Source organism: Lampetra fluviatilis, chromosome 11 (genome assembly GCF_964198595.1).
Source record: "Lampetra fluviatilis chromosome 11, kcLamFluv1.1, whole genome shotgun sequence".
NCBI lineage: Eukaryota > Metazoa > Chordata > Hyperoartia > Petromyzontiformes > Petromyzontidae > Lampetra > Lampetra fluviatilis.
Window position 1 is genome coordinate 11,897,299 of NC_136285.1, and position 15,765 is coordinate 11,913,063.

Consider the following 15,765-nt stretch of genomic DNA (forward strand, 5'->3'; position numbering starts at 1 on the left):
TGATGCATTCATGTGCCCTGCCTTGGCGTGTCTGTGTTGGTGACTTTGTGTGTTCATGTGACCCGCCATGGCATGTCTGTGTGCTCTCAATCGGAGTGTCCATGTGGCCTGGCAACACAAGGATAAAGATCTTTGTCTTTGTGTTGGCGAGCACTAAGCACTGGGGGAGCAGTATTGGTAACGTTTGACGCTACGCTGCACTACGAACCTGGCACCAAGAGTTCGATTCCCGTTCACAGCCAACACTGGTGATGATTACCTGCACCGGTCATGGGCCTCCCCTAGGTCGGCTCAGCCTCAAACGAGTACCTGTTGCGATGTGCGTGGTGCTGGCCACCCCACCACCCCCTCATGTGCCGTGCTGGGCTTCATAGGTGCTGCTACTCGTGAGCAGCACTACTTGCTCCAACAGTCTGCAAAGGCTACACGGGTGGATCTTTTTTATTTTGTGTTGGTGACACGGCGAGTCCTGGTGTCCCTGTGCGGTGGCCTCGTGTGGTATGGCAGGGCGAGTACGTGTCGTGCCTGCTGTCGCTCCTGAGGCAGATGTCGGACACGCACTACCAACAACTCCTCGACAGCTTCTCCAGCCGAGAGCACCTTCGCGTGAGAGCCCCCAGCTCCCAGAGAGAGCGCGCCACAGCAACGACGACGCAAACTCACGATGCACGGCACAGTTGAGGATCCCACAATGGGAGATATCGCAATGGGAGATATCGCAATGGGAGATCTCACAGTGGGAGATCTCACATTGGGATATCTCACAATGGGAGATCTCACAATGGGAGATCTCACAGTGGGAGATCTCACAGTGGGAGATCCCACAGTGGGAGATCCCACAATGGGAGATCCCACAATGGGAGATATCGCAATGGGAGATCTCACAATGGGAGATCTCACAATGGGAGATCTCACAATGGGAGATCTCACAATGGGAGATCTCACAGTGGGAGATCTCACAATGGGAGATCTGACAATGGGAGATCTCACAATGGGAGATATCGCAATGGGAGATCTCACAATGGGAGATCCCACAGTGGGAGATCCCACAATGGGAGATCCCGCAATGGGAGATATCGCAATGGGAGATCTCACAATGGGAGATCTCAAAATGGGAGATCTCACAGTGGGAGATCTCACAATGGGAGATCTGACAATGGGAGATCTCACAATGGGAGATATCGCAATGGGAGATCTCACAATGGGAGATCTCACAAATGGGAGATTCAGATTTTGAGAATGAAACGTATCAATTTCGCTGTTACGCAATGAACATTACTGTCATTGGCAGAGCGGGTGATGTTGTAGAACAGCGGTCACTTAACAGGGATGTGAGAGGTAACTCTGAGATTTCCGCTGCCGCGGGCAGCTGTGTAACACGGAGGGTTCACGCTGCTCTGGGAGAGGTACAAGTGGATTGTTGTTCTTCTTGTGACGTGATGCCGATTGTGCAATCGAGACAAATTGGGGTGGATGGGGGGTTATATATTAAAAATACAATTAATTAAAATGGAAAACTACAGGAAATTACACATTATTATTATTATTATGGGACCAGATGTCCATGTTCACAAAATGGACAAAACGCGTCGCCTTGGCGGTTTGCTCCGGTTTTGGTGACGGCCTCCTCCGTCGGCAAGTTTTGTCCAAAAAATAAATTGCATCACATGGAACGGAACATTCGCCACGAGGTGAATTGAAGCCGTGCTGCTGTGTGCAGCCGTCCGCAGGATCCCGTGGCAGGTCTCAAGAATATCATTGCGATTTTCTTGATTTTCCAACGTGAGTAGAATGTCAAAAGGGCCCCCCCCCCACCCCCGTGTACCCTCCCTGTAATGCAATGTTCTCTCTGCAGGATTTCATGCTGCAGATTTTTGCCGTGTTCAATTATTTACTCCGGGAGGATATCTACCCGCGGGACTGGATGCTGATGCGAATGGTGACCAACAAGTGAGTTGGAGATTTTAATCTATGGGATGCTTTTTTTTGCCATTGTTAAGATGACAAAAAATAAATTAGAAAAAGGCTTTGTCTGCTTAACTCGAGCTATTAATACTTTGGCATTTGCATCGTCCTTGTGCTGTTCACCTGTTTGTGTTCTTTGTATGTTGAACTTCTTTCGCACCGTACGTAGCCCACCGCGCTTTCCAGCACCAGTGAGGCAAAGCCATGAAGGCGGCTGTCTCTGGTGTAGGCCAGTCAGTTTCAAGCACAATGCGTACATCATCAAAACATTTATGTTATGCGTGCGTGGTTAATGCAGACTTGATGGCTTATATTAGGTGCCTATTTGGTGTTTCAACATCTCAACAACTGTGTTATTTTCTTTGGAGTTTTAATGAAAAATGTTGCCAGCCTTGCATGGTGCAGCTTCTGCTGCTGCCGCTACTGCCAGGTCGTATAGCTGTCCGAGTTATTTTTTACAGCACTTTCTTGCATTGTCGAGATGTGATTTTACATTTTTTCCTTTCTAAACGGGCAACGATATGGCCGAGCGGTAGCACATTTGCCATTAAGCGTCAAGAGGTTCGCGGTTTAGACCCAGGGCGGCTGCCCTGGCTGATACCGCCGGCGTATGAACCGCAAGTACACCGGCAGTACACGCCGTCTGCTTCGCAGCGGACGTGAAGCCCGTGGCGCCGTTCAGGAACAAGGGTGGCCGCCGTGTGTGTTCTGGTGTGCCGACGTGACGGTCCAAAAAATTGCCGTCTGGGTTTTCTTTTTACAACACTTTCTTGCTTTGTCGAGATGAGATTTTGATTTTGTATTTTTTTTCCTATTTCTTTGTCGAGATGAGATTTTGATTTTGTATTTTTTTTCCTATTTCTAAACGGGCAATTACGTGGCCGAGGTTCGCGTTTACGAGGCGAGCAGCTGCAGCGTCACGGTCCAAATGTAGAAAAATTATTCGCACATTCCTTAGCCCTGTTGTAACATGCCCCCTCCCGCCCCCCACACCTATTTGACCGACCGTACTTGTTTGTGAAACACAGCGTCTTCAGGGATAGCCTTGTGCAACTATACGGTTGCAAGATGTTAACTACCTCGCCTGATATACAGGAGGTCATGGGTTCAATCCCGACCCTGACACCTGCTGTATATTTGGAGTTTGCATGTTCTCTCCGTGGTTGCGTAGATTTTTCTTTGGGTCCATCTGGTGTTTATTTCCACGTTTACAATCAACGTGCATTTAGAGTATTTGGCTGCAATACATTTCCACATGATAAACCACTTCGTTGAGCTATCATTTGTGGCCAGGTCGCTTCTGAAAAAAGAGCTGTATATCTCAGAGGGCCTTACCTGGTAAAGTAAAAAAAAGTTTAGTTTATTATTTTTCTTCTTGGTTCTTTTGGTAAAGTCACGTAGAATGGAAATAATAAAATAATAATAATAAAATAATTCTCACGACGTTTCGGCCACAACGCAAGCAGCCGTCCTCAGGTGAAGAACAGGTCTGTCGAGAAGACAGAGTCTGAATGAAACAACCCCAGGCTTGGAGCGTCTATTTAAGCTGTTTATTATTATTTTTGTTACTTCCGACCGCTGATGCCTCTTTCCGTTGCCCGATCCCAGCGTGGTCATCACAGCCATGCAGTACCTCTCCTCCGCGCTGCACAGCCATTTCGCTGGCGAGGAGTTCGACATTCAGGTGGGCATCGTTTACACCCCCGTGGCCTGTCATCGCATCTGCACACAGCATCGTGGAGGCGGAGACACGGGAAAGCAGTTACGCGACTTGATGGAAAGGGGGAACCATACAATGACACAAGAGAAGAAATCTCCAGATCGGAAATCTGCAGATCGGACAGGATGAGGGAGGGAGTTTAGAGCCAAAGATCTGCCATTGGGCACAGGACTACAGACCGTTCATCTGTCCCAACGCGGCGGATCAGAGCACGCGGCTCGCAATCGGAATGTTTGCGAGTTGGAACGGTGGTAATGTACGTTGTGTGATGTTATTGTTGATGTTTGGCCATACCTCACAACGCTGATCAGTCCGGGTTGGTGAAGGGGGGGGGGGGGGGTGCCCAGGACCGGTTCAGATGTGGGATGTCGCTCGCCGCTCAACCCCAGTTAGCTTCCAGGATTTGACAAGATCTGTGGCATTGTGGGCGATTTTGTTTGTAGGCATTGCATCAGAAATTGTATAGCCGATAGGGTTAGGCCTTGTCAATGGGTGGTCTATGCTTGTGTATTGGGATCAGTATGTCGAATGACAGCTTTGGCAGTGATACCATCTTGAACTTGGTGCGGAATTACACTGTCAAGTAAGCGCGACGTGATATCACATGATATCAGTTCTACCACATTAACTCACGTTTTATCGTGTACTCTGTGTGGTATAACGCTGTGTAGGGTATATCATGTCAAGTTACATTCTATAGCGCACTCTGTGTTATATATACATGTGTATTAGGTATACAGTGTCAAATCACGTGGTTTAGGGTGCTCTGTGTGGCATACTGTTGTAAACGGTTTTCCCGTGCCGAGTCACGCCGTGCCGTATCGCCGATGCCCTCTGCCCGGCAGGTGTGGAGCTCCTATTTCAATCTGGCTGTGATGTTCATCAACCAGCCGAGCATGCAGCTGGAGGCCTTCACCATGGCCAAGCGCCAGAAGATCATGGATCGGTAGGACATCACCCGACAGCGACGAATGCAAAGGGGCACACGCGCACTCAAAGACAAAGATGCCCCGCGTAGCCTTAACAGACTGTTGGTGCAAGTGCTGTTAGCGAGCAGCACCTATGAAGGCCGGCACGGCACACGAGGGGGTGGGTGGCCAGCACCACGCCTGGTCGCCTTTGTCTCCCCAGAAATGATGTTTTCACACCGCATCAGGTACTCATTGAGGCTGAGTCGACCTAGGGAATAAATAAGTGGGCGCGTGCAAACACGCAGATACTCCCACGTTACTTAAACAGGTGTCACAAACCTTCTGCCGATAGCTCAAACAGCAACAATGTAATGCGTTTTTTTTTTTATATACCTTACATCATAACTCGGGTTGAGGTGGTGGCGGCGGAGTGCTTAGCGCAATACGCTATGACGCCGGAAACCTGAGTTCGATTCCCGGCAATGGCTAATATCAGTGACGAGTGATAGCTGAAGTGGTCGCTGGGCCTCGGCCCATTCACCTTCACTGATCAGAGCGGTGAAGTAGAATCAAACAACCCCCCCCATTACCATCACTGCATTGGGAGTGCCTGTACATGATTGTGATCGTTGTTAACATTTTAACTCATGTTTAATGCAACGGTCGCTTTAGATTTTCTTACGAGCATCAGATCACGAGCATCTTGATATCGTAGAGCATCGGTGACGCTTCATAAAATTAGCGGATGCGATGTCCGGGTCATCTGCGTTCTGATATAAAGAATAGTTATGTTTTTATATTGCGTCGTTCATGCAAAACTGCATCTCGCAACGTTACGTAAGACAGCAGCAATTCAATCATAAATCAAAATTGCCTCTTGCAAGACACGTAGCACACCCCAACCAAGGTCAATTCAATTAAAGGCCTTAGTAAACAAAAAGGTGTTTAAATGGAACTTAAACAGTGGAAGGGACTTCCTCTTGCGAATATCGAGCGGGAGTGCGCTCCACTCCGCGCGAGCCGCAGATGTGACGGCACGCCCGCCAACCGTGCCGCGTTTTAATTTCGGAATCCGCCTGACGCGTCCCTGTGCGCGCGTGTGTGTCCGCCACCCTCGCCCGTCCAAGGTACGACGACATGAGGGTCATGATGGGCTACGAACTCTTCAGCATGTGGCAGAACCTCGGTGAGCCCCGAAGTCCGTCGTCAATTTTATTTTTCGTCGCAACACAAAAACCCCGTCCGCTGTCCCCGCCGCGGCCGAGATGAGGGACGGCGCCAGGAGGCTACCCGCTCAACGGCTGTCGTCCATCGCACGGCTGACAGCCGCGGACACAGGGAGGGCCACGCGAAAGGGGGGCAACGTCCAGCCGCCGCTTTGCACGAAATTATTCACCGAACGACTGACCCCGTGTCCTTCGGTTTCAACGTTGCGGTGCCGTTGCGGTTCCACCCGGGGTCTTGTGCGGTGCCCCCCCCCACCCCTCTCCCCCCGCTGTGCCGTTTTGATTTTATTCGCATTTTTGTCAGGTTGTGGGCCCTCTTTCGTCCGAGGTGTTTTCCCACGCTCGAGAGTCGTGCGTTTTTTTTAACCCGCGCGGCTTGTCAAAGTGAGGGGGGGGGGGTGGTGGAACGATGCGAATGGGGGCTTCGCCGATCCGGCGTCGATTATTCTCGATCTCCGTGACACGTCTGTGTGAAGGACACGCGGGTTTTAATTGTTTTCACGATTTGTAGATGTCGCAATGTAGCTGCTACGTTTGCTGGAAAAGGTAAAACATTAATTGTTGAAACTAATTTGGATAATTCATAGAAGCACCAGGGGGTGTGTGAATTGTTACTCCGCTGTTGTGCGTGCGGTTTTGTTGCCTTTCCCCTTCACGTAATGTCGAAATACCGATTAACTGTACAGTTGTTGTTTTAGTTTTTGACGTAGCAACAAGAAAACTCGCCACAGCTCTGTGCTTCGGTAACACTCCGTCTACTTTTTGCACCACAAGGCGAGAACAAGCAGCACTTCATCCCGGGCCTCATCGGACCCTTCCTCGGCATCACGCTGGTTCCTCAGGCCGAGCTGCGTGGAGTCATGATCCCCATTTTCCACGACATGATGGACTGGGAGCAGCGGGTCCGTGGCAACTTCAAGCAGGTTGCTGCCAATGGCCTTCTCTTTCTCCAGCCGCTCTTCCACACACAGCGACGGTCGCGCGACGCCGTTACCCCTTCCCCCCCCCCTCTGTCTCTTATTCCTGGCACCGTCCCCCGACTCGGCCAAAGCCACGATCGTTTTGGTCGGCGCCCGCCCAATTAAAATGTATCGAATTTTTTTTTCGCGCGCGTGACCCTAAAAATCCACAATACAGGTTCTTTTTTTTTGTGCTAGAGCGCGTAAAAATACAAATGTGTCGTTAAACTCGCCACCACCCGACACAGCCAATTAGTAAGGTTTGTCACGTAAACAGAACGTGCCATGCATGTTCTTTTTACGTGACAAACCTTTCTGATATATTTTTCGCGAAAGCCTACGTGTTAAACTGACCCTAAAAATTTTCGACAAATTTGCCCCGGTGGGTTGTGGCATCATGCAAACAAACAGGCGGAATTGCTCGATAAACAGAGAGAGGGATCACGGAGTGGCTTTGATGTTGCGCGTTTCGGTTTTGATGTTTTTGCGCGTCTGCGATGCACGTCACAGCGGGTGATGTGCGCCGATTGAAAGCTTTCTTCGTTAGGCGCACGGCGATGGAGAGAAACTGAATTGTTGCACGGGGGAAATTGCTCCCCCGTGCCTTCCGTGCCTATTGGATAATACGGCCCTGATGCTGCATTCCAGCTCCCGGAAATCAAATATCCGTTTCGCTGCCATGCGACGAACGCGACTTTCTGCGGCAGGGCGGTTGGGGGAGCGCGTCGCTCCCCTGTTGGGGATGAGGCGTCGCTTGACGGAATCTCAGCTGCAGTTCTGCGATATCCGCTTCCGTGGGCCAAAATCGATGATGTTCCATCTCGTGACGCGGCGCCGACAGCACAGCGGGAATGCAATCGGCGGTGGGTGGGGATGGGGGGCGATCCAAAATAATTTGTGTGACGAGTTTTACCCTGCGCTGCAAGCCACTAATGAACGAACCAACAAAAGGGTGAGTAAATGAACGAACGAACGAGCGAGCGAATGAATTAACTGACGAACGAACTGACCCGTGCGGCGAGCAGGTGGAGGCGGAGCTCATTGACAAACTCGACAGCCTGGTGGCCGAGGGGAAGGGCGACGAGAATTACCGGGAGCTCTTCTCCCTCCTGTGAGTGGCAACCGCACCTCCCCCCACCTCCACCACCCTGTCCCCCCCCCCCGTACCCCTGCCCCCGCCGCCTGCTGGCTCGGTAGAATCCCCTCTGCGTGCGCCGTGTGGTGCCGCTCTGTTGTGTTCTCACTCGAGTGTGCGCGCGCTGATAGCCCCCCCCCGCCCCTCTTCTCTGTCTCTCTCAATGCCGCCCGGATGCAGTAACCTGCTGTTTGGGCCGTTCCCCAGGTAAGGGGCAGGCTTCCTCGTGCGTGGCGTTTTGAGCTGGTTTGGCAGTAGGGCACACGGTGCCCGTGTGTGTGTGTGCGCGTGTGTGCGCGTGCGCGAGTGTGCGTGCATGCCTGTCCCATTTGTGTGTGAGAGACGAGTGTGGAGCGGTATTATCGCGGTTATCGCGCCGCACTACGAACCCGGTGACCCGGTCGTCGCCTCCCCTTGGTCGGCTTGGCCCCAAATGAGTATACCTGGTGCGATGCGTGAACATCGCCACTGGGGTAGGCAAGGGCGGCCTGACTTGGTGCTGGCCACCCTCGCGTGCCGTGGCAGCACTTGCCCCAACAGTTTGATAAGGCTATGCGCGCGACCTTTGTCTTTGTGTGGTGCGTGTGCACTCGCAGCCTGCTGGAGAAGATGGAGCAGGAGGCGTGGCGGGAGAGCGGGGTGTCTTTTGTGACGTCGGTAACTCGGCTCATGGAGCGGCTACTGGATTACCGGTAGGCTCGTGTGACGGATCAGAGGATGTTCGTACGTACGTCTCTTTCGCACCGTACGTAGCCGACCGTAGCCGACCGTGCTTATCGGAAGTGCGGGGAAGGACAACGAAGGAAGCGGACACAAACGGCGCAGGCGTCTTGGACGCGTAACCGGAATGGGCGCTGACGAATCGCCATCGGCGGTGGCCTTGCGCTGCCACGTGCCACGAGCGGGACTTAGAGGGCGCCCGTGCAGGAGGAGGATTGATGGCGTTAAACGAAGGGGAGTGATGAGCGAGGTGCGCAGGCCGATGGGGAGCGATCGCCGTGACGAGAGAAAGAGAGAGAGGGGGGGGAAGCGGGAGGGGAGAGTCGGAGGTCCGGGCGTAAGCGGCGCGGTGATTGATCGAGGCTTTCCGTCCCGTGCTTCCCAGGGACTGCATGACGGACAATGAGGCAGAAGACAAAAAGATCGGCTGCACCGTGAGTCTGCTGGTGAGCGTTCACATCCTCCATGGGGACCCCGGTTCTGCTCGCTCGCACTCACCACGCAGCCGCTCACCACGCACCCCCTCATCATCATCATTATCAGCTGCTGATGACGACGATGATGATGCATGCAATAATTACGATGCATACAATCTTAATTTGGAGCTTTCGTGACTGCAGGAATTACTCTTTGGTTCTTTCGGTAAAGTCACGTATAAAGATAAAATAATAAATGAAAAACTAGCATACGACGTTTCGATTGCAACACAAGCAATCATCATCAGGTATAAATGAAATAGAAACACAAATCTAGTATACTTAGAAATGTAATGTAATACAACAGAGAGGGTGTTGACTGTTATGTTATCCGACTCTCTGTTGTATTACATTCCATTTCTAAGTATACTAGATTTGTGTTTCTATTTCATTTATACCTGATGATGATTGCTTGTGTTGCAATCGAAGCGTCGTATGCTAGTATTTAATTTATTATTTTATTTTTATACGTCACTTTACCGAAAGAACCAAAGAGTGATGCATACAATGTTTGATGCACATGCGCAGTGCACGACGATGCAACTTGAAAAACGTCCGTCCGTCACGCGACATTACATTGAAGTGCACGCACATTCGATCGATTTACATTCGCAGTACATCGCAACGCAATGTCCTGCCACGTGGTCATCATTTGTAATGCACGTGGGTCACGACACGCGATTGACAAACGCCTCCCCCACCCCCCCCCCCCGCGGGTTCGTTCTGTTGACCTCGGTCGCCTGTTGTCGGCGCCGGGCTTGCGCAGAACTTCTACAAGAACGAAATCAACAAGGAGGAGATGTACGTCCGCTACATCCACAAGCTCTTCGAGCTCCACCGGAAGGCGAACAACTTCACGGGTGACAGACGCTCGACGCCCGACGACGAACCCTCCCGCTCTGGGCTGTCGTAAACGCGCCGCCCCGAGGGCCGAGCCGGCGGTGGCTAGGCCCGCGGCCCCGTACATCCAGAGCCGGCGGAGGCGGCCGAGGATTGGCGGATCGCCGCGCGAACGATGAACGTTGCGAAACTCCGTTCACTGCGGGCACCGGAGGAGCCATAACCCTGGCTCGCCGGCAGAATGCGGCGGCGGTGGATTGTGGGCCGATGTCATCGGTCCCCTTCTGTATGGGATAGTGTGTTGCTCCCTCTCACCCGTGGGGTTTTCTCGGGGTGCTCCGGTTTCCTCCCACACGTATGAACAACACTCACTGATTGGCTGGAAGAAAAAACCATCTTAACATATAGAGAACTGCAGAGCAATTGTTGGCGCCGGCTCAACGGCTGGTAGCCTTCCAGCTGCTGTCTGAGGTTCCTACTCAGTATGACATGCAATTTGCATGGACGATGCTATACATAAAAATAAAAATCCTCAATTTATATATATATCTCAAAGTGTGCGTAGAGTTCTGTTTTATGTAATTTTCAAAGGCTGGTCTCTGACACAGGGTGATTCACGGTTAGCTATTCTAGAGTTCCAAGTGGAAATTTACTCTAACATAACAATGTTGACGATGATAATAATGGCGATAGTCCAGGGGTTGATTGTGATGTAGTGATGATGGTATAGTGGTAATGATGATCAGATGATGGTGATAGTAATGTGGATGATGACAATGACGTGGTACTGCCGGTGACGTGGCGACGTCGTGATAACAGTGACATGGTGGTGGTAGTGGTGGCGTAGTGGTAGTAGTGGTGGTGGCGTAGTGGTGGTGGTGACGTGGTGGTGGTGGCGTAGTGGTGGTGGTGACGTGGTGGTGGTGACATGGTGGTGGTGGTGGTGACGTAGTGGTGACGGTGACGCGTGTCCCCACAGAGGCGGCGTTCACTCTGAACCTCTACTCGGAGCTGCTGCGCTGGGACGAGCAGCTGCTGTGCTCCCTGCTGCACTACCCCATGCAGACTTCGTGGCAGCGCAAGGAGCAGCTGCTGCTCGACATGATCCACCTCTTCGAGTGTGGCAAGGTTGGCACCGTTCGCGCCGCGAGATCCACCTGGCTCCTGCAGCGGAGGCGGATTTTGTCGCTCCATCTCCGCGGTGGACGAAAAACTCCCTCGGCTTTTGGGTGCCGCTCCACCATCCGTTATTGTCGACCGACCATTGTTTTTTTTTTAATACAAACACAGTAATTCCTCGTTTAAAAGCGCTAGATGCATTCCTGAAAAGTGCCGCATTCAGCGAAAACCGTGTTAAGCGAGGAATTGCGGCGTTACTGAATCACATTCGCACGATAACATCAACCTGCAGTCATCCCCATGGCAGGACAAAGAACTGAGATGAGGATATGCTGCCACATACTGCATCATTCCAAATACTGCATCATTCCACATACTGTATCATTCCACATACTGTATCATTCCACGTACTGTATCATTCCACGTACTGCATCATTCTGCTCAGCCGTGCAGCTCAACTAAGTCGTTTGTTGTCAACTGCTCAGAAACCGCGTTTCATCGGTGCACGTTTCGTATCATGCGGTTCCCTCACGGAAGTTAACTGCGTCATAGCTAAAACCCGCTGTGTGACACACCGCGCGTTAAGCGAGGACTTGGCGTTTACGTTTCCCTGGGGTTTCTTGGCAGAGCTGGGAAAACGGCATTCAGCTATGCGAAGAGCTCGCGGATCGATACAAAGTTCGCTACGAGTATCGCAAGCTCAGCAAAATCCGGGTGAGTGCCGTCGCGTCAATCTCTCCTTGTGGGCGGCCACTTGGCCCCGGTGGCCCAGAGGCCCGGGGCGCTGGGACCGCCACCGCCGAGAAGCCTGGGGTCGAACCCGGGTGTCGGGCCGCCCCACGGTTAAACTGGGTTCTCGAGCAAAGTGAGTCGGTCCGTTTCGGCCCTGTCCCAGAGGTCGCAACCCGGTACCCGATACCCGTACCCTACCCGATACCCGGCTAACCGTACCCGGCCGGGTACGGGTACAGGTACCCGTTTGCGACCCTGGTGCGGCCGGGTACGGGTACGGGTAGACCGTAAGTCACTGGTGAGTAACTGTTTGTCACTCATTTCCCAACGTCTTGTCTCTTCTCACAATTCAAGTTCCTAGAATCAACCCACCCGTGCCTGCAACATGGCTTCATCCCAGAGGTCGCAATCAGGTACCCGATACCCGTTTGCGACCCTGGTGCGGCCGGGTACGGGTACGGGTAAGGAATCAAAACCCGTTTGCGATCTCTGCCCTGTCCACACCACAACAGCGAAACGCTGCAAGGTTAAATTTGTGCTCTCATTTAATTTGACTGATTCCAGGTCGGAGGAGAGCGTTTTTGAGTTTGACAGACTTATGACGGACGATTCTTGTGTGGCCCTTCGTGTGGGTAACGATGTCTGTCGACGTAACTTTAAGAAGCCACGGTGGCTAGGAGATGTTAACTACCTCGCATGGTATACGGGAGGTCGTGAGTTCGATCCTGACCCTTGACGCCTGTATTTTTAGAGTTTGCGTGTTCTTCCCGTGATCACGTGGATTTTTCTCCGGGTTCTCCGGTTTTTCCCTCCACGTTTAGAAGTTTTTGCCTGCTATAAATATATCTGCGATAAGCCACTTCGTTGAGCTATCATTTGTGGCCAGGTCGCTTCTAAAAAAGAGCTACATAGCTCAGTGGGCCTTTCCTGGTAAAACACTTTTTTTTTAAGTTTAGTTCTGCGATATCATCTCCTTGCGGCTATCTGACACGGGCGTTGGTGATGCACCTACGAGCTGTCCGGTTCCGAGAGGAGATTTCACGCAGCTCACGAAGCTGGTAGCGCTGTTGAAACATAATGGGGGCAAGAGAAGCAAGGAAACTACATCTACAGAAGACGAACTTCACACCCCTTAAGCCCCCAACCCACTCGATCTTGTCACCCAGTCAGATTTCACCTTTCAAATATAAAACATCTCCGTTGCGTTATCTCCTCTCGTCACTTCGCTCCAACCCCCCCTCCCCCCCATCATCACCGCCTTTGCTGTGGGCCAGAGGTCGCAACCGGGTACCCGATACCCGTACCCTACCCGATACCCGGCTACCCGTACCCAGCCGGGTACGGGTACGGGTAGCCGTTTGCGACCCTGGTGCGGCCAGGTACGGGTAGGCCGTGAGTCACTGGTGAGTAACCGTTTGTCACTCATTTCGGGTAGGGTACGGGTACGGGTAGGGAACGGGTACCCGTACCCGGCCGGGTACGGGTACCCATTTGCGACCCTGGTGCGGCCGGGTACGTGTACGGGTAAGGAATCAAAACCCGTTTGCGACCTCTGCCGTGGGCACAGAAAACCGAGGCGGTGTTTTACGACCACATCATGGAGCAGCCGAGACTGGAGCCGGAGTTCTTCCGCATCGGCTTCTACGGCCGCAAGTTCCCGTTCTTCCTGCGGGTGAGTGTGGGGGTGCTCCTGCCTCCGACGCACGGTTGCGTACACGGCGATCGACCGCCCAAGCGCTGCCCGGGCTCAACTCTGCTTTGGTTTCCACAATCCGATGAGATATCGGGTGCCACTGCCGGTGAATTGTGACCACAGGCAGCTGCGCGCTGACACACACACACAGGGTGTCTCCGTGCACGTGTCTCCGTGCGTGTGTCTCCATGTGGGGAGCGGTAGTGTAGCGGTTAGCGCGCTGCGCTATGAACCTGGGGAAACCAGGTTCGATTCCCGCTCACGGCCAACACACAGTGACGATTATCTGAACCGGTCCTGGGCCTCCCCTAGGTCGACTCAGCCTGAAATGAGTACCTGGTGCGGTGTGTAAACATCGTCACTGGGGAGACAAAGGCGGTCGGGCGTGGTGCTGGCCACCCACCCCCTCGTGTACCGTTCTGGCCTTCATAGGTGCTCGCTAACAGCACTTGCCCCTACAGTCTGTTAAGGCTATACGGGGGATCGTTGTGTCTCCGTGTGCGTGATTTTACCCCCCACCCCGTGTGCGTCTCCCTGCGCAGAACAAGGAGTTTGTGTGCCGGGGCCACGATTACGAGCGCCTCGAGACGTTCCAGCAGCGCATGCTGGGCGAGTTCCCGCACGCCACCATCCTCACCACGGCCGGCACGCCAGACGCCGGTCTGCAGCAGGCGGACACGCAGTGTGAGTGTGGCACCCCCCCCCCCCCCCCGTTGCTTAAACACCACCGCACATTGCCTACCAGGGGCTCAACCAGGGGACGTGGTACTGAGCTGGTAGTCCCCCCCCCACCCTGTCCCACCTCCATCCTGCCCCCCCCCCCACCCTGTCCCACCTCCATCCTGCCCCCCCCCCCACCCTGTCCCACCTCCATCCTGCCCCCCCCCCCACCCTGTCCCACCTCCATCCTGCCCCCCCCCCACCCTGTCCCACCTCCATCCTGCCCCCCCCCCCACCCTGTCCCACCTCCATCCTGCCCCCCCCCCCACCCTGTCCCACCTCCATCCTGCCCCCCCCCCCCACCCTGTCCCACCTCCATCCTGCCCCCCCCCCCACCCTGTCCCACCTCCATCCTGCCCCCCCCCCACCCTGTCCCACCTCCATCCTGCCCCCCCCCCCCCACCCTGTCCCACCTCCATCCTGCCCCCCCCCCCACCCTGTCCCACCTCCATCCTGCCCCCCCCCCCCACCCTGTCTCACCTCCATCCTGCCCCCCCCCCCACCCTGTCCCACCTCCATCCTGCCCCCCCCACCCTGTCCCACCTCCATCCTGCCCCCCCACCCTGTCCCACCTCCATCCTGCCCCCCCCCCCATCCTGTCCCACCTCCATCCTGCCCCCCCCCCCACCCTGTCCCACCTCCATCCTGCCCCCCCCCCACCCTGTCCCACCTCCATCCTGCCCCCCCCCCCACCCTGTCCCACCTCCATCCTGCCCCCCCCCCCACCCTGTCCCACCTCCATCCTGCCCCCCCCCCCACCCTGTCCCACCTCCATCCTGCCCCCCCCCCCCACCCTGTCCCACCTCCATCCTGCCCCCCCCCCCCACCCTGTCCCACCTCCATCCTGCCCCCCCCCCCACCCTGTCCCACCTCCATCCTGCCCCCCCCCCCCCCACCCTGTCCCACCTCCATCCTGCCCCCCCCCCCCACCCTGTCCCACCTCCATCCTGCCCCTCCCCCCACCCTGTCCCACCTCCATCCTGCCCCCCCCCCCACCCTGTCCCACCTCCATCCTGCCCCCCCCACCCTGTCCCACCTCCATCCTGCCCCCCCCCACCCTGTCCCACCTCCATCCTGCCCCCCCCCCATCCTGTCCCACCTCCATCCTGCCCCCCCCCCACCCTGTCCCACCTCCATCCTGCCCCCCCCCACCCTGTCCCACCTCCATCCTGCCCCCCCCCCACCCTGTCCCACTTCCATCCTGCCCCCCCCCCCCCACCCTGTCCCACCTCCATCCTGCCCCCCCCCCCACCCTGTCCCACCTCCATCCTGCCCCCCCCCCCCACCCTGTCCCACCTCCATCCTGCCCCCCCCCCCACCCTGTCCCACCTCCATCCTGCCCCCCCCCCCACCCTGTCCCATCTCCATCCTGCCCCCCCCCACCCTGTCCCACCTCCATCCTGCCCCCCCCCACCCTGTCCCACCTCCATCCTGCCCCCCCCCCACCCTGTCCCACCTCCATCCTGCCCCCCCCCCACCCTGTCCCACCTCCATCCTGCCCCCCCCCACCCTGTCCCACCTCCATCCTGCCCCCCCCACCCTGTCCACC

At 54.9% G+C, this 15,765-nt stretch overlaps 1 protein-coding gene across 5 annotated transcripts in view; it reads left to right on the forward strand.

Moving 5' to 3' along the window:
* DOCK4 (dedicator of cytokinesis 4) overlaps positions 1-15,765 on the forward strand; it is a 131,751-nt gene that overhangs the window by 101,046 nt on the left and 14,940 nt on the right. For 3 of the 5 annotated variants that reach the window (XM_078860993.1, XM_078860994.1, XM_078860996.1), the window contains 15 exons: positions 508-606; positions 1,856-1,950; positions 3,574-3,649; positions 4,531-4,631; positions 5,724-5,782; positions 6,597-6,745; positions 7,807-7,892; positions 8,097-8,123; positions 8,513-8,608; positions 9,022-9,082; positions 9,879-9,972; positions 10,932-11,080; positions 11,699-11,785; positions 13,371-13,475; positions 14,039-14,180. In XM_078860993.1, coding sequence (XP_078717119.1) covers positions 508-606; positions 1,856-1,950; positions 3,574-3,649; positions 4,531-4,631; positions 5,724-5,782; positions 6,597-6,745; positions 7,807-7,892; positions 8,097-8,123; positions 8,513-8,608; positions 9,022-9,082; positions 9,879-9,972; positions 10,932-11,080; positions 11,699-11,785; positions 13,371-13,475; positions 14,039-14,180 — 1,426 coding nt within the window. The remainder of the gene's footprint in view (positions 1-507; positions 607-1,855; positions 1,951-3,573; positions 3,650-4,530; positions 4,632-5,723; positions 5,783-6,596; positions 6,746-7,806; positions 7,893-8,096; positions 8,124-8,512; positions 8,609-9,021; positions 9,083-9,878; positions 9,973-10,931; positions 11,081-11,698; positions 11,786-13,370; positions 13,476-14,038; positions 14,181-15,765) is intronic. The other 2 variants (XM_078860995.1, XM_078860997.1) reach the window with 1 other exon arrangement.